Here is a 27,073-nt window from a genome sequence, read left to right as displayed (position 1 = left end):
CAAAAGGCAAATCTGATTTTGTCTTTTTCCCAAAGATCCTTCAGTGCTCCCCAAGATAAAACTAAAAATGCCTAGGCATGGCCCCCAGCGCCCTCCATCGCTGGAGCCCCTGTATCCTTACAAACATTCCCGCTACCATGCCAACTGCCCCCAGACCACACACCATGCTTCACGCCCTTGCGTGTCTTGCTCGCACGCTACCGTGATCTGAAATGCTCTCCCCTCCTTGGTGCACCTGGAAAAATCCTACTCCTTCTTCAAGGACCGGTCCCAGGGGCATCCCCCCAGGCACACAGTCTTCTAACTTCACCAGCCTTCACCTCTCTTACACACTAGATGGTGACGCCAAACCAGAGAGTGGTCTTCATCTCTGAATTCCCAGCACTTAGCACAGTGCCGGGAACATAGCAGGCGCTCCGTAATTATTCTTTGACTGACAGGTGACCCTGGGTTTGGTGAGCAGGAAGTTGACAGCTGAGCTTTCGTCTCTGCCCTCCGGGAAGTCAGCTCTCCTTCCTGGGGTTACTGCAATATGTGTCTCAGTCTCAGGCTGCCAGGGGCAAGTGGCATCAGTCTGCCATCCAAGCTGAAGAAAAACAGTTATGCTGGGAATGTTTTGAGTATTAAAGATTATAGTTTAAGGGACTTCCCTGGTGGCGCAGTGGGTAGGAGTCCTCCTGCCAATGCAGGGGACACGGGTTCGAGCCCTGGTCCGGGAAGATCCCACATGCCACAGAGCAATTAGGCCCGTGAGCTACAACTACTGAGCCTGCGCTCTAGAGCCCGCGAGCCGCAACTGCTGAGCCCGCGTGCCACAACTACTGAAGCCCGCGCACCTAGAGCCCGTGCTCCGCACCAAGAGAAGCCACCACAATGAGAAGCCCGCGCACCGCAATGAAGAGTAGCCCCTGCTCACCACAACTAGAGAAAGCCCACGTGCAGCAACGAAGACCCAGTGCAGCCAAAAATTAATTAATTAATTAATTTACAAAAAAATTATACTTTAAAATGTCACAATAGTGTGCTCTAGAATAAAAACCAAATCTAATATGGGCTTCCCTGGTGGCGCGGTGGTTGGGGGTCCGCCTGCCGATGCAGGGGACACGGGTTCATGCCCCGGTCTGGGAAGATCCCACATGCTGTGGAGCCGCTGGGCCCGTGAGCCATGGCCGCTGAGCCTGAGCGTCCGGAGCCTGTGCTGCACAGCGGGAGAGGCCGCAGCAGTGAGAGGCCCACGTACCGCAAAAAAAAAAAAAAAAAAAAAAAAGAAACATTTTCTCAGGACTTCCCTGGTGGCGCAGTGGTTAAGAATCCGTCTGCCAATGCAGGGGACACGGTTCGATCCCTGGTCCAGGAAGATCCCACGTGCCACAGAGCAACTAAGCCCATGCACCACAACTACTGAGCCTGCGCTCTAGAGCCCGTGAGCCACAACTACTGAGCCCACATGCTGCAACTACTGAAGTACGTGCACCTGGAGCTCGTGCTCCACAAGAGAAGCCACTGCAACGAGAAGCCCGCGCACCACAACAAACAGTAGCCCCCCCTCGCCGCAACTAGAGAAAGCCCGTGCGCAACAACGAAGACCCAACGCAGTCAAAAATAAAGAAAAAAAAAAAAAAGAAACGTTTTCTCATCATTTTAATGGGCTCTAAGCCAGGTCTTGGCGATTATCAGATGATTATACATAGAGCTTGTCCTCAGAAGCTCAGAGATTAACAGGAGAGTCCATTATGTGCCAGTGCTGTGCTACCTGCTGAGCCAGGAGAAGGCAGTGAGTATGAGCAGAGGAGGGAGGGACTAACATCCCAATTCCATCTCCTTCCTCAACTCATCTCCTTTTCTGGAAAAGTTGCTGCCCACTCCTCAGCCATAGGAACCTAGACATTTATTTTGGATTCCCCAAACCTCACTGTCCCACTGAACTGTGCCACTAAAACCTTGCCCTAGTGAAAATACCTCTGTTCCAAAAATAAGTGGTGGGCACCATAAAAGTATAGAGGAACCACAGCAATCTCCCTGTATGTCACCCAAGTACAAGAGAAATCCCTCGGGTGACACCCAACTCAACCTTGCTTTACTTGCCCCACTAATCACAAAACGATCTCTGTCTGCGAACAGGTGATCTTAAAAGCCCAGTAGCCAATGTCACTCTTGTTACTGAAGTAATCTGCAGTGTTTCGAGCTACTGCCTCTGCCACCCGAGGGGAGTGGTCCTAAGTTGCAGTCTGGGTCTGCCAGTGAAACCGACAGGGAGATAAGCTTTATAGGTGGCAGTCACATGCATAGGCTCCCTGATGGGAACACAGATGATAACTGTTACTCTTTTCCCTTCCCAGGCTCAGTGCTTCCAGAATGACGTCATCTCTTAAAAAGGCTCCCTTGGATACACCCAATCTGTTCTCATCTCACACCAAAGCTCGGGCCAGGCTCTCAGCCTCTCTGGGCTGCAAAATGCAGTTAGAGGGGCTCAACCTTTAACTGTCATGCCCCCATTCACCTTCTTAACCAGATCCTTCCTTACCCTTTAGAAGGTAATACTCATCTTCATTAAAAGATTAAGGCAAGTCTATACGTTCTGATATGGAAAGACGTCTGATATATATGCAGAGAAACCCAAGTCTGAGGACGGACACTCATCTGTGAGGAAGGACAGTGTGGAGGTGATACACACTCGGGATGACTCAGCTGATGTCCAGGTTCAGATCACTGCCTCTTAGATGCATCACCTCAGACACAGCTCTTTCCACAGATAATTCCTTTTACTTAAAAAGTTACTACCGGTGCCAAATTCTATGCCTCAATGTCTCTTCATGTGTAAAAATGGGGGTAAGAATAGTACCTATCTCTTTGGACGCCCCGGGAGGATTGAGGAGTTAATTCATGTAAAGCCTTTCATGGCAGAGCTCAACAAATGCGATGTGGGGGCTTCCCTGGTGGTGCAGTGGTTGAGAGTCCGCCTGCAAATGCAGGGGACATGGGTTCGTGCCCCGGTCCAGGAAGATCCCACATGCCGCGGAGCGGCTGGGCCCGTGAGCCATGGCCGCTGAGCCTGCGCGTCCGGAGCCTGTGCTCCACAACGGGAGAGGCCGCAGCAGTGAGAGGCCCGCGTACTGCAAAAAACAAAATAAAACAAAACAAAAAAAAAAACAAATGCGATGGGGGCAGGGGGGCTGTTAACATTTCTTCTCAAGAATTTTTGGGGTGAGTAGATTTTCAGTTTTTAATACTTTGTACACTCGTGAACTTTTAATTTTTGAGCTGGGCCCAGGCTGTAATCACCACCGTAATCAAGAAACTAATAAGCTACATGGCTTTCTTTTAAATATATAAATGTCAAATTTTCACCTTTTCTTAGGGGCCCTTCGTGAACCCAGACCTACTCACCCTTCCGCCATAGGCTCCCCTCACCGTGTGCGTGTCTGTGTGCACGCACACACGTGCATATAAACATGAGCATACGTGTGTGTGGGAATGGGGAGGGAGGAAGGGGGCGTTTACCTCATCATTTATATTATTTATACACACTCTGCTGTATGCTTGTGGTGCTCTGGTTTTATTCATTCCAAGAAGTCACATGAGCTCTATGCTGGGCTGTTTGGGAGCTATGAACTGCAACAGCTGCCCATTCCAACCCACCCCCGCACCCCTGGCCCCCGCACGGCTTTCTCCATAATGAGAACCATGGTAAAAAGTCTTGGGACTTGAAGGCAACCCGTGGGTTCAGAAATGAAAGGAGACAAAGAGTGGCGAGGAGAAGAAATGACCAACTCAGAGCCCGGACCCTGCGGCCGGTCTGACGACCTTCCCCAGCAGCTCAGCCCTACTGCCCACCCAGTCTCGAGGCCTCAGCTTGCTTTTCACTTTGTACCACTGCCAGAAATTCCCTCCTGCAGAGATAACTTTCTGAGTTATCCCAGAAAGAGGTGAAGGGACTGCCGCTAGGCCCTAACACCGCTGTAGGAAACAGACTTCTTCCCCTGAATTCCTGCAGGACAGAGAAAGCAGCTGCACCATGGCAATCAGAAATTCCGCTGAAGAAGTGAGGACATTTGGGAAGCCTGAAGCCCTTGGAGGGAAAAGCAGGTCCGAATGGGGTCACTTCGGGGCAGTGTAAAAGCCCTGGCAGGTATCAGAATGGAGGGCCTGACCCCAGACATCCTCCTTTGACACACACACCGGCTTCCGCAGCACAGAATCCTACTGCAGAACCCAGAAGGCAGGCTGGCCGGATTCATCCCGATTCTGTGGGCTGGCCCAGGGGACCTCGCACCACCTATAACTTTCCATCCCCAATAACTGACTTGCAAACATGCAGCGGGAGCCCTGCCCACTCATAATTTGGAGACAACATGTACTGCTTCCTCATTTAGGCTGAAACTTCCATATCTAACTAAAGTTATGTGCCAAGGAGGTCAGAGCCTTGCTCCTTTTAGGTGCTCAATAAATGCTGAATGGTGACAACACTGACACCTCGTATCCTAGGTACAGAGAGTCCTCAAGCTCTGTGGCTTCAGACGGTGCTGCGCACTCTATCAAGGTTTTCCCCAGCTGAGAGCCCAGGGGCCGGCCCACAGCCCTCTCCTACCTGTTGGCTAGCTGCTGCTCCAAGTCCCCGCACTGCCGCAGGAGCTCTCCACAGGTGGCTATTATCCTAAACGAAACAAAAAGCACTTCAAGTATCTGGAATGCCGACATTTACAGGACAAACATTGTCCCATTCATAAAAATTCTAACTATTCACCACTTTTGGTGGTGTGCTGGTTTGTGGGAAAGCAGTTAACCATTTGAGGGCCTACCTGAAACGTTCCATTCATTAGTAATTCATGTAAAAGGGAAATGCTGGTCCCTTCCAATATCCTCCTGTCATGTGTCTCTCTGCTATGAATCACAATTCTATCCAACATGATCTCAAATAATTTTACATTTCCAAAAATACTGAGGTTGCTTTTGGGCTTTGTCCTCAAGAAAATGGGTTGGAGGGAATTCCCTGGAGGTCCCGTGGTTAAGACTCCACGCTTCCACTGCAGGGAGCACGGGTTCGATCCCTGGTCAGGGAACTAGGATCCCACAAGCTGCACAGCGTGGACAAAAAAGAAAAACAAACAAAACAAAACAAACAAACAAATAAAATGGGTTGGAAATTCTTTGTATCTAAAATTTAAAAACCAAAATTCATTAATATTTGTCAGCTGCCTGCTATTTGCCAGGCATAGAAGAGAAAACTGTTTTGATCTTAGAACTGTTTCTCTCTGATCACATGAAAGGCAGATGAAGATTAATCCATTTGTTTCTCAGAGATAAGCCTGAATGATCATTTCTGTATTTAATAATCCTTTAATTTTCAAGTAATTTTATGCTAGGCCTCAAACTCCAGCTACTGAGTCCTTCAACACCAAACTATAATGTCAGGACAAATCCAAGGATTAAAAACATCTTAGGTCTAGTTAACTTTTAACTTTCTCCGAAAGTGTCTATCATCACCAGGATATCTAGGCATTCCATCATAAGAAAGGTTTATGAGAAAGTGAAATATTCCACTCACGCCAGTTACAAGAGAACAACCTTGCGCATAATATTTTCTGGTGTACCAAGCTGCCACAGCTGATAAGGGATATTGGCATCTAGAACATTAAATTTCATCAAAAAAAAAAGTTCAGATCAGAGCCCATGAGGAGACACTCCAAATGGTCCTGGGAGGCCCCGGGTTTACCTTGATTAAAGACAGCTTTTGGAGGGTCTGGATCTGCACTGAGACCCACATGTGCCATGGGCACTCTGCACATACCACCTAGGCCGGGGGTCAGGCAAGAAATGTAAGTGGGGGGAGAGCAGCTTGCCTTTTCAGAACGTATGTCTGCAAAGAATGGTTGTAAGGAAAAGAAATTTCTAGATCGCTTTTTATCTCAGGCTGATAGTACAGTTGTTAGACCTCATAGGAGTGGGAGAACCACAGCACAACAGAGAACATACACCCTAGTCAACCGAGGCTTCGGGTCACAGCCTTGGGACGATGCAGGCCCAGTGCTTCCAGAGCTTCCGTCTTTTGTGTTTTTTTTGGGCCGCCCCGAGCAGCTTTCAGAATCTTAGTGCCCCGCCCAGGGATCAAACCTGTGCCCCCTGCAGTGGAAGCACGGAGTCCTAACCACTGGACTGCCAGGGCATTCCCTCAGGCTGGACACATCAAGGGCCAAACTCCTCAGGCCACTGCCGATCACACTCCCACCAGACCTCAGGGCTTAGGGCAACATGGTGTCTACCTAGTGGCCCACAGGTCACACAGGCTACGCCAGAATCTGTCTGTCAACAACGACTTGGGAGGGTCACCTCAAGGCCTTTCACGGAACTCTTACACGGCTCTTTGCAGGCCAAATAGCATTGACTTACCATTTAGTTCTGTGGCACAGATCCAGAAACAGGATCTAATCAGCTGTGCATTTTCTAAAATAAAAGCTCTAACTTATTTTACGTTTGTAGAAACTATAGGCTAAGGGGAAAAAAAAAATCTCAAACCAAACATAAGAAAACTTAAGTCACCAAAGGAGATGAGTTCATAAAGAACTTTTAAAAATATTTTAAGAGCAAGAGGGGTCTTTTTGGTGTTTGTTTGGTTTGCCTTGTTTTTTTTGTTTATTGGCTTGTTTTCAGAGTCTAGAGTATTTGCTTTAAAAAGGGGGGGGCAGTGAAAGAGAGAAAAGAACGCCTTACACACACATTTATCATTTTTATATACTATATTATGCATGTTTACCCCCACTTTACCTAATGGAATTCTGAAAAGCCGCCCAATCTTCTTGAAAAAGGGAGTTGAGAGGAATATCATCCAGCCTATACTTCTTTCGTATTGAGTAGAGAGTACTGGTGAAATCAGACACATACCTATGGGGACAGAAAAAAATGACAGTGGTATCATCAAAAACTCCTCAGACCTAGAGACACCTGGAATTATACAGCTTGGGACAAACTGCTAATGACCTTGAGAGCACCTTCAGAGGCTATCCTACCAAGGGTTGTCACTACTTATAAAGCTCTGACCACAAAAAGGTCTCCTCTATGTGGCAAGACTGTCTTTCTCACCTGGCAGAGCGGCTTTAAGAGATGCTCAAGATGAGGGGGGAAGGGGATGGCCACTAAGACCAAGACTCTGACCAACCAGGTGAGAGATGATGCTGGTTAATTACTCCCTCATCCTAACAGGGGCATTTTTTGGAAGCTGATTCAAAGAACTGTTTTAAAACGTCATGGTCCCACTATAATACCCAACTGTCACCTAGGATACCATAAGGCAGTTCACTGATATCCAGGGTACTTCTATACCACTCAAATCCTTGAATTTAGATTAAACAGCCAAGCTCCATGGCAGGCAAGAGCCCGACTTTAATGGTACAGGAGCATGAAACTGGATTCAAAACTGAAAACCCTCCCTCCTCACAGACTGCTGTCTGCTCCCACCTATACCACATACTTTCCTTCATAGCACTTAACACAAGTATAATTAAATAGCTTATTTAATGTATGTGTTTAACGTTTATTGCTGTCATCAGACTAGAAGCTCTGGGAGAATAGGGACTATCCATTTGTAGGTCATAATCATATCCCCAGGAATTAACACAGACCTGGGCATAAAGGAAACATCCAGAAATAGGTCCTGAGTCAATGACAGACCTGCACTGCAAGTACCTAGCTGTCTTTGGGCCTCAGTTCCCTCATCTTTAAAATGGACTTAATGATGACTTCTGTACTGCCCCACAGAGTTGTCATGATGATAAAATAAAATGAAATGAATGAAATAGTAGGCACAAAAGCTCCCTGAAAAGTATAAAATGAAAGCTGATGTGCAGTGGTATCGTTTTTATGTATAGTACTCCTTGGGCAGCCATGAGGGACTGATTTCAGGATTGCCCCCCTCCTCCCCCAAAGATACCAAAATCCATGGATGCTCAAGTTTTTAATATAAAATGGCATAGTATTTGCATAGAACCTAGGCACATTTTCCCGTATACTTTAATAGATCATCTCTAGATTACTTACAATACCTAACACAACATAAATGTTATGTAAATAATTGTAAATACAATGTAAATGCTACATAAAGAGTTGCCAGCATGCAGCAAATTCACGTTTTGCTTTTTGGTACTTTCTGGAAATTTTTTTTCTGAATATTTTTGATCCACAGTTGGTTGAACCCGCAGATAAGGAACGCTGGATACACAGGGCCAGCTGTATAGTTCTTGGAACATGAACACATAAGTCCTTGGGAGGGTGTGGTAAGGAGGACAGGGGTGGATGGTCATGTGCTCTGGAAGCCAATAGGCTCCCTAAAACCCACGACACCTGCATACATCACAAGAAGTCTCGCCTCTCTCCCTTCCCAAACCACGAGCTCTAGTGAGGACAGTGGGCTGTGATGACCCAGGGCACGGCTCTGAAGAGTAAGTCTGTGTGGTGGAGAGAAAGGCCGCTCAGAGAAGCAAGTGGAAGGAACTGCTGCAGACCACTCCAGTGAGGGACAAACGCCACTGCTGCTCCCTTCACACAGGGCCGAAAAGCTACAAAACCAAAATGCCACAGACAGCACCTTCCCTTTGCACCCAGAGAGGTGACAGCTTTCCTTGGGAGAGGGGGAGGGCCCTCAGGACACACTGACAGGGAGCTGTTGAAGAACGTTTTAATTGTGCTTTAGCTGAAGGACGTTAAACAAGAAGAACACTCCGTCCAACAAAACATGAGCTCCACAGAACCTCCCGACAGAGTCCCCGGAACAGTGAGCAGCCGCTGAGCATTGAGGCGGGGCCAGGGGGAGACGGGGGGTGACTGTTTAGCCATAGCGGGGCTCGCACGTGATGTGTGTATCACGTCACATTTTTATGGCATTTGTACCAAAACCTTCTGATTCTCTCACAATACACGTTTCCAAGTGTCTCTACCATGTAAGAGCTGCTGCATTAGGTGCTTTAATTATATGCTTTCACTCAATATTCACAACCACCATGGAAAGGAGATATTATCACCATCAGTTTACCCAAATAAAAGATACCAAGACTCAGAAAGGCACACTAACCCACCCAAGGTCCCCGCTAGTAAGTGCCTGAGACAGGATCTGAGCCCAGGTGGCTACAACTCCAGGGCCCAGGCTCCCGTCACAGCTGTAACACCCCTCACCCTGCAACACCCCATCAGCAGCTATATCCTACAGCTTCAGCAGAGTGCAAGTTAGGCCAATCTCCTCCTGCTCTGCCTGCGTCCTCCATCCTCCCTATCCCTGCCTTCCTGAACACCATCCCCACACCCTCCCCACTCCTGAACAAGGTCCCACTTGAACCCTGGGCAAGTTAGCATCATCCTCATTTCCCTAATTTTATAAACATCAGCTGTCTTGGTAGCTTCAAAACCTTCCCTTCTAGAGCAGGTGACCTGTTTTCATCATACGTCCTTTTGTACATTTTGAATTTTTAATATAGATTTGTATTACTTTTTTTTTTTTTTTTTTTTTTGCGGTACACAGGCCTCTCACTGTTGTGGCCTCTCCTGTTGCGGAGCACAGGCCCCGGACGCGCAGGCCCAGCCGCCATGGCTCACGGGCCCAGCCGCTCCGCAGCATGAGGGATCTTCCCGGACCGGGGCACGAACCCGTGTCCCCTGCATCGGCAGGTGGACTCCCAACCACTGCGCCACCAGAGAAGCCCCTGTATTACTTTTTAAAATGAAGTAATTGAAGTAACCAACAGAAGAACTAAAAGTGAAAATATCACCAACAAGAGGAGGAGGAGAGGGGATAAGAGACAGCACCAGCCTCAAGGAGGCTCAGTTCCTCACCTTTCAGAGTTGCGTCAAGACATAATAGTTAAAGGTAATAAACAAAAAAATCTTTAAAGTCTGGAGAGAAGAATGAGAAGACTCAAAGCAAAATGTTTAAAACTTGTGACTCCTGAGGACTGCCTAAGGATGCGCAGGAAAGAAGGAAGACTTTCACCTTTTTACACCTTTTCATATTTAAATATATATGTATTTCTAGAAGCATTACTTTTTAAATTTTATAATAAAATTTTTAGATCTCAAAAAAAATTATTTTATCCACAAGATCCCAGCTGGTGGCAGAGAGAGAAAGAGATAAATTTTATTTCATTAAACTTGTTGCTGATGGGCTTCCCTGGTGCACAGTGGTTGAGAGTCCGCCTGCCGATGCAGGGGACATGGGTTCATGCCCCAGTCCGGGGGGGATCCCACATGCCGCGGAGTGACTAGGCCTGTGAGCCATGGCCGCTGAGCCTGTGCGTCCGGAGCCTGTGCTCTGCCACGGGAGAGGCCACAACAGTGAGAGGCCCGCGTACCGGAAAAAAAAAAAAAAACTTTTTGCTGATGTTTCTCTTCCTGAGGGACATGTCTGGGCTCACCTGGCTCCCCCTGTCTTATGCAGGGGACATGATCTCGCAGCCTTCAGTGCCTTCCTGTGAGCCACCCTGGAAGGTGCAGACTGCCCATGGCAGTGACCAACAGTACTGGGTCCAAGGACCCTCAGAGCTCACAGGGGCATGCTCAGCATTTCTGGAATGACAAGAGCTCCCTAAACTTACAGCAGCAAAAGAGCATTCAGTTCAGTATGAGGAATTTCTTGAGACTCGTGGCAACTTCACTCTAGAACAAGATTTCTTGGAGAGCCTAAGAATGTATTTGTCTATAAGCTAGAGACTAAAGCATCTAACCTCCTGAGGGTCCTTACATCTCAATTACACAGGTCAGAGAATCCAGCCTTATATTGATTTCTTTTTCTTTTTTCTAAGTAAACTTAACTTTGGTTTCCCCTTCTTTCTTTCTTTCAACAGCTCTATTGCGATTTAATTCACATACCACACAATTCAAAGGTTTTTAGGGTAGTCACAAAAACCAGTTGTGCAACCATCACCACAATCAACTTAGGAACAATTTTCATCATCCCGAAAAGAAACCCCATAACTTTTAGCAGTCATCCCTCATCTCCTCCAAATACTCCCCTCTCTCCAGCCCTAGGCAGCCATTCATCTATTTTCTGTCTCTACAGATTTGCCTGTTCTGGACATTTCATATAGATGGAATCATATAACGTGTGGTCTTTTGTAACTGGCTTCTTTCACTTAGCATGATTTTATATATTTTTTATTTTATATTTTTAATTACATTTTAAATATAAATTAATTTATATTTTTAATTTTTTAAAAAATCAGAAAATAACAAATAAAGCTAAATCCCCTATGACCACCACCTTAGTCCCTCCCCATCTCCCCAAAGACAACCAGTGTTTTGAGTTTGTTGCCTAACCTTCCACATCAGGGCTCAGCAAACTTTTTCTGTTAAGGTCCAGGTATTTTAGGCTTTGAGAGTCACAAGGTCTCTGTCCTGATTACTCAACTCTAACTTTATAGTGAGGATTTACAGGCCATAGTTAAGTGAATGGGCATGGTGGCGTTCCAATATAGCTTTTACAAAAACTTGTACAAAAACAGACTTGGCTCATGAGCTAGAGTTTGCTGACCTCTGTGCTATAGGAATATATAATGCATTTTAAAGTGACAAAAAAAGATCTAGAACAGGAATTGGCACTCCTGGTTTTCTGTAAATAAAGTTTTAGTGGAACAGAGCCACATCCACTCATGTATGTGTTGTCTCTGGCTGCTTTTCTACTACTAGGGCAGTGCACTACAAAAGTCTCTGTTGGCTGTAAGGCCCTCAAAGCCTAAAATACATACCATCTGGCTCTTGGCAGAAAAAATTTGCCGAACCCTGCTACAGAAAATATACTCTAGTTTTTGTATAGTCTTTTCACACACTGTATGAGACTCTATATAGTATTCTGCAACCTTTTATTCACTCAGCAGTATGTTTTGAGATCTATCCATGTTGTTATGTGTAGATCTAATTAACACCTTAACTGCCACATAGGGAACTCCCCTCATATGAATATACCGTATCTTATTTGGCCATTTCCAAATGGATGACATTCACGTTGCTTCAGATGCTCCACCATTACAAACGTGCCACAGTGTTCTTAACATCCTTAAGAACACCCCCTTGGGCTCAGGTGCAAGTGCCTCTCCCGGGTTCATGGCAGGAATACAGGACACACACATTTTTAATTGGGAGAGACATCATTCTCCAATCAGGCTGGCCCTGATCCCACTCCCCCCAGCCTTACTTGGCAAAGAGGGATTTCAGGGCTGTCAGCAGGCCGCAGGTCCCCAGGCCGTTCGTAAATGTGATGCATCTGTCAATGGCTGCAGAAGCAAGGCCAAAGAGCTTGTTCACAGAGTGGCTCAGCTCCTGCACACAGTCAATGACTTCCCCACGCTCCTGGTCAGCAAACAGAGATAAAAAAAGCTGCCTCAGACTGAAGAACAAACGAATAGACAACATGAAGATGGGGAGAGCTCCAAACCTCCTCATTCATGGTAAATCACTTAATAGGTGCAACAGAAATGCAGTCCCAAACTGTGACAGCTCTTTAAGAGCCCGACCTAGGGAAGAACAGTCTAAGTGGTCAGTGAGATCACAGAAATAAACTCCTGGCTAAAAAGCATGATCAAATCCTTATATTCATCTTTACATTTTTCACCTCTTTCCTCTTTTTCTGTCATTTAAGATGGCATCTCTCCCTCTGGCTCTCAAGCTAGGATTTGAATTCTCCATACCACACGCTCCAAAAGAATGCAGTGAAAGGAAAATGCTTCCTTCAGAGGCAAGAACATAACTGAGCGGAACAGACTTTCTAGGTACGTCCTTAGAAAACGGAAAAGCAGCGGGAGGCGGCAGGTTTTAACTACTGTATGATCTATTCTTAAATGTCAACTCACATCATGCTAGGCAACCTTAACATTTACAATGGAAATTCCCCTCTGGTGCCCACCTGGTGAACCTGGCCCTAGAGTACTGTCCACGAATACTCAGCTCCTGTGTCCATTTGCATATGCTGCCTTAAACAAAAGACTGTGTGATAATGACTGAATCAGGGGGATAATCAACTTACTCTCAAGAAGATTTAAGCCTCTAAGTTTTGCTAGAGGATTTTAAATAAAAAACTGGTAGCATATCTGTGGTCTCATTTTACATTTGGATTACAAGAGCCCAGGAAGCACTGAGAGCCCAGTGTTTGCACACCAGTTCCCACTCTTTGCATTCCTAATGCCACCTCACACCTTCTCTGACACATCCCACCCACCCCCAACCCTAGGAGTCTGGCAAATAGAATGATTCCCGAATGGCCACTGCCGGTATTATGCCATTACCAGAGGCACCGCGCTGATCTGGAGGAGGAGGTTCTTCTCTTCCATGTCACCGTACTTCAGCTGGTAGGGTCTGTACGGACCATAAACAGCATCCACCAGCTCCACGACTTTCACCAGGGTTTGCTCATCTTCAGGGAATCAGAAATTAAATGCAATAATGAACAAAGAATTGGAAATCAATTGCTGAAAAACAACAGGTGCAAGGACCTCCACTGGAACTTTTCCTATTTCATCTTAGGGATGACTACTTTCTGTTCATCTGCTTTTACCATTCATGGAAGCTGAAGCAATCATGTCAGCAAATCTTCTGATACACTTGAGCTTTGTGCATTATGTGCCTAAGGCACTATTAAAGACCAATCCCCTTAATCCTACAACCCATCACAGTCAAGAACCTCTTCAAATGATAACCCTCCTCAGGGTCAAGTTCAAGAACTGCTACAGAGAAAAGGCTCTGCAGAAAGGACATTTTCCATCTGGAGCCCATACACTAGGCATTCCCAAAATTCCTATATTCAACTACATAAAAATTTTAATGTGCATATTCTATGGCACAGCAATTCAACTTCTAAGAATTATCTCTTCAGTTGGAATCCAAAAGTTTTTCCATAGCCTACAAAGTTCTGCATCGTTTGACCTCAGGGGGTGAAAGGGGGTGGTAGTTAAGGGTGAAGGCTCTTCTATTGAAGCTTTACTGCTTCCTAGTTAGGTGACTCTGTGCATATGACTTAACTTTTCAGTGTCTGTTTCCTCAACTATAAAATGAAATTAATAATGGCATCAATTTTATAAGGCTTAACTGGAGATTATATAAAATAGTATGTGTCGGGCTTCCCTGGTGGCGCAGTGGTTGAGAGTCCGCCTGCCGATGCAGGGGACACGGGTTCGTGCCCCGGTCCGGGAAGATCCCACATGCCACGGAGCGGCTGGGCCCGTGAGCCATGACCGCTGAGCCTGGGCGTCCGGAGCCTGTGCTCCGCAACGGGAGAGGCCACAACAGTGAGAGGCCCGCGTACCGCAAAAAAAAAACAAAAAAAACCAAAATAGTATGTGTCTAGCATGTATAAGCACTTAATAAAGGCCAGCTACTTTTATGTTTACTTCTATAGACTCAGCCTCCTTCACAATTCCCCCAGCCTCTAGCCTTCCCTCAGCTCCTCAGAAGCTCCCCTCTGGCCACCTGCTACTACTTCTGTCTGAAACGACCTTGTTCTTCCCTATCCCTCTTCATCTGGTTAACGCCTATTCTTCCTTCAGTACTCACTAAACTCAAGTCTGCTAGTCTCAATCATCTTTATTTGCTTAAAACCATTTTGCTTTTCTCCTAGAACCATTTTGCTATTCTTCAAAGGACTCATCTCACTTTGTAATTATACACTCATTAGTGTGATTATTTGGTTATTTCCCACTGGGACATATATTGTATGAGAGCAGGGACTGTGTCTGGTTTTGCTTAGCATAGCATCCTCAGCATCCAGCACTCTAGAACTAGTCCATTTGTAGTTGAATAAATAAACTAAATACATTTTGACCTATCCATAATAGGGTCATGAAAAATAACTGTATGTGTATATAACACACACACACACCACATGCACACACACACACACACTCACACACTGCTGATGAGAACCAGAATTTTCACTGTAGGAGAAAAGAGATGCAACTGAGAACAGCAAGAGGTAAAAATCTATTGGTGTTGCATTTGATTTGGAAGTATCAGTATAAACTGGTAATTTTAAAAACTATGCATTTCCTAGTTCTGTCCACAAAGGGCATAGGAAGTAATAATAGTCCAGCAACAATAAGCATCCCTGGTGCCAGATCTTGGTTTCTAAATACCATTTCCCATTAGAAGAAACCAAGCTCCTCGAGAATATGGCTGATTCCCGGTCTGAGGCAGAGAAAGTACAAAGTGTTCCTGGAACAGTGTGTGCCAAAAAACAATAAAGCACTCAAAGGCTGATAGGGACGTGTCAAAATGATACAGGAGCCAGCCTGAAGGGGCAACCACTGACCAAATTTGAAATAATTCGAGCATCAAAATGAATAATGAAAATAATGGATCATAATACAATGAATAAAAAAAGAATCCAATGAGTTCATAGTGGTATCAAAGAGAAAGAAAAATCTCCTCTTCACAAAAGTATGCCGGCAAGGGACTTCTCTGGTAGCGCAGTGGTTAAGAATCTGCCTGCCAATGTAGGGGACACAGGTTCGAGCCCTGGTCTGGGAAGATCCCACATGCAGTGGAGCAACTAAGCCCGTGTGCCACAACTACTGAGTCCTTGTGCCACAACTACTGAAGCCTGTGCTCCTAGAGCCCATGCTCCACAACAAGAGAAGCCACTGCAATGAGAAGCCCACACACCACAACGAAGAGTAGCCTCTGCTCACCACAACTAGAAAAAGCCCATGAGCAGAACGAAGACCCAACGTAGCCAAAAATAAATGAATAAATAAATTTTTTAAAAAAAAGAATGCCAGCTAATACATGTAAAAGGAATGAGAGAATTAGAATATTACCATTTTATAATCAGCAATGCAAAAGTTTATTCAGACAAGGATTACCAATGGATGCTAAAGTCATTAGGTAAATATTTCTTAAGTAACAGTATATTCCTATGGGCTCAAAATGTCACGCCACAGATACTTATGAATTGCAAAGAGGAAAAGGTAACTTTACAATGGAGTCATCTGGCAGGTACAACTACCAAGTGATTAATCCAACCCATCACCAATAATTGGACATTATGTGTCTCCTGATGTGATGCCACAGGAAGTACACATCATCACCAATGTAGTATTCTTACTAAAAATGTTTAATCTAAATGTAATCACAAGGAAACAATTAGATAATTACAGAATATGGAACATTCTACAGGAAAACTACCCTGTATTCTTCAAAGACGCCAATGTCATGAAAGACAAAAGATGAGATGACTCTTTTAGATTAAAAGAGATTAAAGAGACAGGACAACCAAAGACAATGCATGTACACTGACTGGATTTTAATGCGAGGTAGGGAAACAGCTATAAAGACTTCTGTGGAACTGGGAAAACTTGTGTTTTGGATGACAATATTGAATCAATATAAAATGGGGGGTGATAATGATAATAAAATATTCTATTAAAAACATTTAAGTACCCACACACTCATATACAAAATTTGCATGTGTATATAATCCAAAATACTGTTTCTGGACAGTTCGTTGAGCACGATCTTTTTCCTTCCTTGTATTTTCTGGTTTTTTTCTATACTGAATACATATTGCTTATTAACTATAAAGTCAACAAATTATTTAACTTTTTGACTTTCTATTGCATAACCTTTTACATATTTTGAATTATACTATGTACATTATTAATTATTAAAATGGAAAAGTGTTAAAGGCAAACCAGAAAGTTAGAAAATATATCTGCAACATACTTGATAAGAAAAAAAAATCCTTACTATATAAGGATATTTAGGGAATATACACCAAATTTTTAACAGTGGTTATTTCCAGCAAGCTGGATTATAGGAGACTTTCATTTTGTGTTACAGATAGCTATATCATGAATTTTTATAACAATACTTTGCTGCTTTTTATAATATATTTAATAATATATTGCTTTAAATAAATTGCTCTTATAAATTAACCAGAAATAGATTAAACCCTCAAACAGAAAAAGAAGCAAAAGAATAAGAAATTCAAGAAAAAAATATAACTTTTTATAATATAATTTTCAAACTGGCTAGTAATCAAAGACATGAAAATTAAAATAATATATCATTAACTGTCTAAGAACCTGGCAAGGGAAAAAAAAGATAGAGCCTAGTGCTGGTGAGGGCATGTGGGAATCAGCAGCCTCATTTACTACTGATGGACGTGAAAACAGGTAGAAACTTTCTAAAGAGAAAAATGTGACAAACATCTTTAAATTTTTCATTTATTAGCAATTGTAATTCTCAAACTTATCCCAAGGAATAATCAGAGCTGGACTCCAAAATTAATATGTAAGATTGTTAATAATAGTTTTATTTATAACCGCAGATTTAAAAATTAAAGTAAGCCATAGTTATCAAGTGGTCATTAAAAACCATGTTTTAGGAAAATACTGAATGACATAAAAAATGCTCATTATATTAATTTGAGCAAAAAAGAGAATATAAGATCATATAAACTAATATTTTGGGACTTCCCTGGTGGTGCAGTGGTTAAGAATCTGCCAGCCAATGTAGGGAACAAAGGTTCAATCCCTGGTCCAGGAAGATCCCACATGCCTCAGAACAACTAAGTCCATGCTCCACAACTACTGAACCTGAGCTCTAGAGCCCGCGAGCCACAACTACTGAAGCTCGCGTGCCTAGAGCCCGTGCTATGCAACAAGAGAAGCCACTGCAATGAGAAGCTCATACACCACAACGAAGGGTAGCCCCTGCTAGCCACAACTAGAGAAAGCCCGTGCGTAGCAATGAAGACCCAAAGCCGCCAAAACTAAATAAATAAAAATTTTTAAGCTAATATTTAAAAATATGTATGTGTATATATATTTATATACGCATATACTTATATATGCATATATTTTATATTTATTTATGAAAATGTATAATTATATTTGAATTACTGGGAGGAAATAAAATGTTCCCATGGCCTTCTCTGAGTCATGAGATTATGGATCATTTTTACTCTTTTATTTTTATTTTTGTGTGTTTCCAAAGTATTTTTAATTTTAAAAACGCGTATACTTTTTAGGGCTTCCCTGGTGGCGCAGTGGTTGAGAATCGTCTGCCTGCCGATGCAGGGGACACGGGTTCGTACCCTGGTCCGGGAAGATCCCACATGCCGCGGAGCGGCTGGGCCCGTGAGCCATGGTCACTGACCCTGCGCGTCCGGAGCCTGTGCTCCGCAATGGGAGAGGCCACAACAGTGAGAGGCCCGCGTACCGCAAAAAAAAAAAAAAAAAAAAAAGTATACTTTTTTGAAAACCTCAGTAGGAATCATTAAAAATCTAAACTTCCATGGCTGACTAACAAAGCATTTTCATGATTCTTCAGAGGGTGGTTCTCTCTTCTTCAATAATGCCCATCACCAGTGGGAGAAAAGCAATCTGCTCCTTGCCCTGCCTTCATTTCACTCTGCTCCACAGGACGCTCAGCCTACATACTTTTCAGCCACTAGGACCACAGCATCCAGGTCCCTTGAAAGCCACATCCACCATGCCTCTCCCACAACCAGGGCCTGACCAGTGAGTGTGCCAAAAACACCGATGAGTCATCAGGAACTCGAACAATAAACACACTCCCAGGAATGTACGAGGTAATTACACACAAGGGTAATTAAAGAGAATAACTATTAAATAAACCAAGTCAGTGACACACAGCAGCCAAACGGCAGAAGCAGGCCTTCCTGAAGCGATTTCCTGATTTGATGGTAGCATTTGTGATGAAGTCTGTATGACTGAAAAGTTTATGATGCTTTTAACCTAGATGGGAAACAGCTGGGGAAATGCAACACACCAGGCATTGTTTGCCTAAATGGGAAGAAGGAGTGCTTTGCTCTCAGATGGCAGCCAGGGAAAGCCCAGTTTCCTTATAGCCACCCTTAGTCCTAATGCAGCAACCCTGCCCTTAAAAACTTGCTGTTGTCCTATTAAAAAGCTCCTCTAATCCATTTGTTGTCTTAAACTTACTTTTAAGGTTGACTTACCCAAGGTTCTGTGATGCCTTGAAAGGAAGAGGACACTACCCTCCCAAGTGTAACTCACTGCCAACTCGTTGCCACTAATGTCTACCCGCCTCTTACATTCTAAGCCCCTGCAGAAGTGTCTATCACTTCCCCAGAGTGTGTAAAAGCACCTAGGCAGCACTGGAGCTAGGCAACAATTATTTCCATAATGGCAATGTTTTCACGGAAAAGGTTTTCATATCTGTTGAGAAGGAAAACACTGATCCCTTGCATTTCTGTAAAATCAGTCACCAGAAAAGGCAAACAAACCCAGGCCCCAGAAGCTTCAAAAAGAGCGAGTAAAAGCAAGCCCGCGAGGGCTTCCCTGGTGGCGCAGTGGTTGAGAGTCCGCCTGCCGATGCAGGGGACACGGGTTCGTGCCCCGGTCCGGGAAGATCCCACATGCTGCGGAGCGGCTGGGCCCGTGAGTCATGGCTGCTGAGCCTGCGCGTCCGGAGCCTGTGCTCCGCAACGGGATAGGCCACAACAGTGAGAGGCCCGCGTACCGCAAAAAAAGAAAAAAAAGAAAAAAGCCCGCAAGCTGGGAGGAAGGATGTTTATTTACCTGCATGGGGAAGCAGGGCCATCTCCAATCCCTTGGCGAAGTGGGCGGTGGCGTCGTAGAAGTCCAGCAGCTTGACGAGCTCCAGCTCGGGCCCTGCCCTCTCCACACTGGAGCTGAGGCAGATGGGCAGAGAGGGCACCAGGGCCCCCAGGGTCTGAATCAGCAGCACAGTCACCACCTCGTAGGGGTTCCTGAAAACCTGCAGGGGAAGAGAGGTATCTGTGTTAGCACACTGGAGCAGACCTTCTAAAGAAGCAGACTCCTGGACTGCTCAAAGGAATCCTTCCAAGCCGTTAAGCGGTCTAGTCAAGAGCCCCAAGCTTTCCTCAGCACCCATGTGAACATGCTCAGAAAGCCAAGTAAACTAGCAAGACTTGCATCCTGTCCAGGACAATTGGCTACTTTCTGTCTATTGCTGGCCCCGCCCTCCGCTCACCTGCTGTGTGGCCCCGTTTCTAACAGGCCGTGGACCCTGGGGTTAGGGACCCCTGTATTAAGTACAGATTCACTTAGTCAAATGTGAAACAAGATATAAGACTGTTCTTATGCAACACTAAGGCCAAAATAAGTGTAAGTTTAGAAATTATAAAATCTATCAATTCACATTTTTATTAGAAAATATCTTGAAATGAAGGAAAATGGAAACCAAAACTTATGGATACAGCAAAAGCAGTGCAAAGGGGAAAATTTATAGCTGTAAATGCACACATTAAAAAAGCAGAAATATCTCAAATCAATAACCTAACTGTACACATTTAGGAATTAGAAAAAGAAGAAACTAAACCCAAAGCTAGTAGAAGAAAGGATATAATAAAGATTAGAGCAGAGGTAAATGAAATAGAGAACAGAAAATCAGTAAAGAAAATCAACAAAATCAGAAGTTAGTTCTTTTAAAAGATTAACAAAATGGCAAAACTTTTACCTAGACTGACCAAAAAAAAAAGAGATTAGATTCAAATTATTAAGATCAGGTATGAAGGTGGGGACATTTACTACCAATTTTATAGAAATAAAAGGGATTATAAGAGAATACTATGAACAGTTGTATGCTAACAAACTGGATAACCTAGATGAAATGGACAAAAAATTCCTACAAATATTATTTACGAAAAGTGACTTCAGAAAATCTGAATAGACCTATAACTAGTAAGGAGACTGAATCAGTAATCAAAAACCTCCCAATAAAAAAAAAACGAGAACCAGATGGCTTCACTGGTAAATTCTACCAAACATTAAAAGAATTAATACCAATCCTTCTCAAACTCTTCCCAAAAAATTGGAGAGGAGGGAGCATGTTATATTCTGAATTGTGTCTCCCCAAAATTCATATATTGAAGTCCAAATCCCCCAGTACCTCAGAATATGACTATATTTGGATGGAAGGCCTTTAAAGAGGCAATTAAGATAAAATGAGGTCATCTGGGTGGGCCCTAATCCAATCTGACCAGTGTCCTTACACAAGAGGAGATTAGGACACAGGCACACATAAAGGAAAGACACAGGGAAAAGACTGCCATCTGTAAGCCAAGGAAAGAAGCCTCAGAAGAAATCAACCCGGCCAACACCTTGACCTTGGGCTTCTAGCCTCCAGAACGAATTTCTATTCTTTAAACCACCTATTACATGGTACTTTGTTATCGCAGCCCTAGCAAATTAATATAGAACACTTCCTAATTCATTCTATGAGGGCATCATTAACCTGATACCAAAGCCAGGCAAATACTAAAAGAAAAGAACAGAAAATTATAGACCAATATCTCTTATAAATACACATACAAAAATACTCAACAAAATACTAGTAAACTGAATTTAGCAGCATATTAAAAGGATTATACACCATGACTGAGACTGATCTCCAGAAGGAATGGTTCAACATATCAAATTAGTCAATGTAATATACTATATTAACAGAATGAAGGGGGAAAAAGCTCATTAATCTCAATTAATGCAGAAAAAGCATCTGACAAAATTCAACACCCTTTCATAATTGGAAAAAAAAACACTCAATAAACTAAGAATAGAAAGGAACCTCCTCAACATGATAAAGGCCATATCAGAAAAATCCATGGCTAACATCATATTCAATGGTGAAACACTGAAAGCTTTTCCCCTAAGACCAGGAACAAGACAAGGGTGCCTGCTTTTGCCACTTTATTCAACATAATACTGGAAGTTCTAGCCAGAAGAATTGGACGAGAAAAAGTAATAAAAGGCATCTATATTGGAAAGGAAAAAGTAACATTATCTCTTTTCACAAATGATGTAATCTTATATGTAGAAAATCCTAACAAATTGAAAAAAAAAGTTAGCAGTAATAAACAAATTCAGCAAAGTTGGAAGATGGAAAATCAACAAACAAAAATCACTCACATTCAAGGACTTCCCTGGTGACGCAGTGGTTAAGACTCTGCGCTCCCAATGCAGAGGGCCTGGCTTTGACCCCTGGTCAGGGAACTAGATCCCACATGCATGCTGCAACTAAGAGTTTGCATGCCACAACTAAGGAGCCCACAAGCCACAACTAAGGAGCCCACCTGCCACAACTAAAAGACCCAGTGCAACCAAATAAATAATTTTTTTTAAATCACTTGCATTTCTATACTAGCAATTCTATTCTAACAATCTGAAAAGGAAATTAAGAAAATTATTCCATTTACAATAGCATCAAAAAGAATAAAGTATTTAGAAATAAATGTAACGAAGGAACTAAACGACTTGTACACTGAAAATGACAAAACACTGCTGAGAGAAATTAAAGAATACATACAAAAAATGGAAAGACTTCCCATGTTCATGTACTGGAAGACTTAATATTGTTAACATGATAATACTACCCAAAGCCATCTACATACTCAATGCAATCTCCATCAAAATCCCAAAGGTGTTTCCTGGAGAAACAGGAAAACCCATCCTAAAATTCATATGGAATTTGAGGGAACCCCAAATAGCAAAAACAATATTGAAAAAGAGGATCATTGGCTATCTCACACTTCCTAATTTCAAAACTTACTACAGGGCTTCCCTGGTGGCGCAGTGGTTGAGAGTCCGCCTGCCAATGCAGGGGACACGGGTTTGTGCCCTGGTCCAGGAAGATCCCACATGCTGCAGAGCGGCTAGGCCATGGCCATGGCCACTGAGCCTGCACGTCCAGAGCCTGTGCTGCGCAATGGGAGAGGCCACAAGAGTGAGAGGCCCGCGTATCGCAAAAAGGAAACTTACTATAAAGCTATAATAGTCAGAACAGTGTGGTACTTGCATAAGGATAGACATATAGCCCAATGGAATAGAGAGCCCAGAAACACACATACATGGTCAAATGATTTTCAACATGAGTGCCAAAATCATTCAATGGGAAAAGGACACTCTTTTCAACAAATGGTGCTCAGAAAACTGGATACTATGTGCAAAAAAAAAAAAAAAAGTTGGATCCTTACCTGATACCATATACAAAAATTAACTCAAAATTAATCAGACCTAAATGTTAAGAGTAAACTATAGGGCTTCCCTGGTGGCGCAGTGGTTAAGAATCCGCCTGCCAATGAAGGGGACACTGGTTCGAGCCCCAGTATGGGAAGATCCCACATGCCACGGAGCAACTAAGCCCGAGCGCCACAACTACTGGGCCTGCACTCTAGAGCCCACGACCCACAACTACTGAAGCCCATGTGCCACAACTACTGAAGCCCGCATGCCTAGAGCCCATGCTCTGCAACAAGAGAAACCACCGTGGTGAGAAGCCCGCACACTGCAACGAAAAGTAGCCCCCGCTCACTGTGCGCAGCAATGAAGACCCAAGGCAGCCAAAAATAAATTAATTATTATTATTTTTTTTTTGCGGTACGCGGGCCTCTCACTGTTGTGGCCTTTCCCGTTGTGGAGCACAGGCTCCGGACACGCAGGTTCAGTGGCCATGGCTCACGGGCCTAGCCGCTCCGTGGCATGTGTGATCTTCCCAGACTGGGGCACGAACCCGTGTCCCCTGCATCAGCAGGTGGACTCTCAACCATTGTGCCACCAGGGAAGCCCTAAATTAATTTTTTTTTAAAAAAAGAGTAACCTATAAAATTCTTAGGAGAAAACATACGGCAAAATCCTCATGACCTTGGATTTAGCAACAGTTGGCCCTCCATATCTACACGTTCTGCATCCACAGATTCAACCAACCTCAGATCAAAAATATTCAGGAAAAAAAAACAAACGTCCAGTAAGTTCCAAAAGGCAAAACTTGAATTTGCTGCATACCAGCAACTATTTACATAGCCTTTACATTGTATTAGGTATTATAAGTAATCTAGAGATGATTTAAAGTATACAGGAGTACATGCATAGGTTATATGCAAATACTACACCATTTTATATAAGGGACTTGAGCATCCATGGATCTTGGTATGGGGAGGGGGGTGGGTTCCTGGATCAATTCCCTGAGGATACCAAGAGATGACTATAGTTTCTTAAGTATGATATCAAAAGCATAGGCAATAAAAGAAAAAACAGATAAACTGGACTATATCAAAATTAAAAATCTCTTAAAGCACGTTACAAATAGAGTGAAAAGACAACCAATGGAATGGGAGAAAATATTTGCAAATCATGTAACTGATAAGGGATTAATATCCAGAATATATAAAGAACTCCTACAACTCAACAACATAAAACCAAACACTACAATTCAAAAATGGGCAAAAAACTGTAATAGACATTTCTCCAAAGACGATAATACAAATGGCTGATGAGCATGTGAAAAGATGTTCAACATCATTAGTCATTAGGGAAATACAAATCAAAACCTCCATGAGATACCATTTCACACACACTAGAATGGCTATTTATCAAAAAAATGGAAATTAACAAGTGCTGACAAGGATGTAGAGAAATTGGAATTCTTATATGCATTGCTGATGGGAATGTAAAATGGTGCAGCTGCTATAGAAAACAGTCTGGCAGTTTCTCAAAATGTTAAACATACGATTATGATATGATCCAGCAATTCCACTTGTAGGTATACACCCAAAAGAACTGAAAACAGGGACCCAAAGAGATATTTGTACACTTTCAGAGCAGCATTACTCACAATAGCCAAAAGGTGGAAGCAATTCAAGTGTTTATCAACAAATGAATGGATAGACAAAATGTAGTAAATACATACAACAGATTATTCAGCCATAAAAAAGTAATGAAAATTCTGATACATGCTACAACATGGATGATCCCTGAAACCATTATGCTAAGTGAAATCAGCCAAACACATAAGGACAAATATCATATGGCCCTACTTATAAGAGGTATCTAGAATAGGAAAATTTATAGACACAGTAAAGGTTAAGGTTACTAGGGGATGGAAGAGGGCGAAGTGGGGAGTTATTACTTAATCAGTACACAGTTTCTGTTTAGGGTGATGAAAAAGTTCTGGAAATAGCACGATAGTTAATCAACACTGTGAATGTACTTAATGCCACTTGATTGTACACTTAAAATGGCTAAAATGGTAAATTTTATGTATATTTTACCACACATAAAAAATTAACTATCAAATCAATAAAATTCAAAATAATAGGACAGATGAAGATGTTTACTGCAGCTAAACTGCCGTTTTCATCAATAATTTGATCTGACTGCTACAGCACACGTTTTTTTTGAGTTCAGCCTGCCTATGCTTCTCTGTGGTATGTGAGGAGAATTTTTACACTGCTTCTATCTCTACTCAAACTACAAACTACTAAGAAAACATCAAGTTGGCAACGGCATTAAACAGCACTCACTTGGCACCAGCACTTACATTATCTAAGCATTAAGTTTGTCTCTTTCTTTTTTCACCGGCCCCCAATAGAACAGGGGTACCAGTGTGACTATCAACAGAAAAGCACCCACTGAAATTACATGGCAGCAGTTGGTTATAAGGTGGTCACATACATGACCCAAAATATGCTTATATTTTTTCTTAGATTATTACCAAAATAGAAAACAAAATTTTTAAATTCTCATAGAGAATTCACAAAACTTCAACAAACACCTGTTTAGTTTAATAAACATCACTGCTGGGGTCTGAGAGAAAGAAATAGAGGAAATGCAAATCTAACCCAACAAATACCGAAATGACCCATTTATACCCTGAGCAACAGCTTCTAGCCATCTACTGGATGTCACCATTAAGCTGAGCCACTCTCACTTGGAATTTAAAAGTGTCCTGAGGGCTTCCCTGGTGGCGTAGTGGTTGAGAGTCCGCCTGCCGATGCAAAGGACACGGGTTTGTGCCCCGGTCCGGGAAGATCCCACATGCCGCGGAGCGGCTAGGCCCGTGGGCCATAGCCGCTGAGCCTGCGAGTCTGGAGCCTGTGCTCCGCAATGGGAGAGGCCAGAACAGTGAGAGGCCCGCGTACCGCAAAAAAAAAAAAAAGTGTCCTGAATTGGAATTCATTATTTTCCCACTGACCTCCCCAGGTCTGTTTCTATCAACTTCCTTATTTCTGTCAGTAGCATCACCATTCAACCAGAATAAAAATCTCCCTTTTCACTTTCCTTTCTTTCAGTCCCTTTATCAGTTACCAGGTCCTAGCAACTGTTCATTTTTTAACTGGGTATCTTTTGCTACATTACCATCACCATCCTAGACCAAACATAGCTTCCTACCTGTCTTCAGTCTTTCTTCATCAATTCACCCTATTTACCACCACCAAATTCATTATTTTGAAATGTTATTTAGAATTTTTCTTACACTTTAAATGTTTAAATACTGCAAGATTCAACAATCAACATTTTGCCACAATTGCTTTATTCCTATTTCTCTCTAAGCCATTGGAAAGGTAATCACAGATATCACGACACGTCACCCCTAAATACCTCAGCGTTTATCACTTAAGAATAAGGCCATCCTCCTATATTACAACACTGCAGATAATCAAATGTAACCTTGATGTAATACTTTTACCTGCCACAGTCCCTGTTCAAATTTCCCCAATTGTTCTTTCAATGTCCTTGATAGTTTTTTTTGCCATCATGCAGAATCCAATCCAGGATCATGAAATTACATTTAGTTGTCTTTTTTTTTTTTTTGTCTCCTTTAATCTAAACAATTTCCTGACTTTTTTTCTTTCATGACACTGACATTTTTGAAGAGTCTAGGACAGTTGGTTTTTTTTTTTGCAGTACGCAGGCCTCTCTCACTGTTGTGGCCTCTCCCATTGCGGAGCACAGGCTCCGGACACGCAGGCTCAGCAGCCATGGCTCACGGGCCCAGCCGCTCCGCGGCATGTGGGATCTTCCCGGACCGGGGCATGAACCCGTGTCCCCTGCATCAGCAGGCGGACTCCCAACCACTGCGCCACCAGGGAAGCCCTAGGACAGTTGTTTTGAAAAATGGTCTTTGATTTGGATTTGTCTGCATGTTTCCTCATGGTAAGACTTTTTGGCAGAGAAACTACTTAGGTGATATTCTGACACCAAAAGCATTCTTAAAACAGTAACATCATCATTCACTCTATTGCTCCAGAGGCTCACTATCTTCTAGAGAAAGCCAAACTTCTGTCTAGCATTCAATGTTCCCA

At 43.3% G+C, this 27,073-nt stretch overlaps 1 protein-coding gene across 7 annotated transcripts in view; it reads right to left on the bottom strand.

The window, feature by feature from the left end:
* COG7 (component of oligomeric golgi complex 7) overlaps window positions 1-27,073 on the bottom strand; it is a 100,753-nt gene that overhangs the window by 47,893 nt on the left and 25,787 nt on the right. For all 7 annotated transcript variants that reach the window (XM_070043657.1, XM_060285083.2, XM_030871477.3 and 4 more), the window contains 5 exons: window positions 19,533-19,731; window positions 13,257-13,384; window positions 12,170-12,324; window positions 6,763-6,879; window positions 4,589-4,654 (listed from right to left, as the gene is read on the bottom strand). In XM_070043657.1, coding sequence (XP_069899758.1) covers window positions 4,589-4,654; window positions 6,763-6,879; window positions 12,170-12,324; window positions 13,257-13,384; window positions 19,533-19,731 — 665 coding nt within the window. The remainder of the gene's footprint in view (window positions 1-4,588; window positions 4,655-6,762; window positions 6,880-12,169; window positions 12,325-13,256; window positions 13,385-19,532; window positions 19,732-27,073) is intronic.

This window comes from Globicephala melas, chromosome 15 (assembly GCF_963455315.2).
Source record: "Globicephala melas chromosome 15, mGloMel1.2, whole genome shotgun sequence".
Classification (NCBI taxonomy): Eukaryota; Metazoa; Chordata; class Mammalia; order Artiodactyla; family Delphinidae; genus Globicephala; species Globicephala melas.
This window is presented reverse-complemented; position numbering and strand designations above follow the sequence as displayed.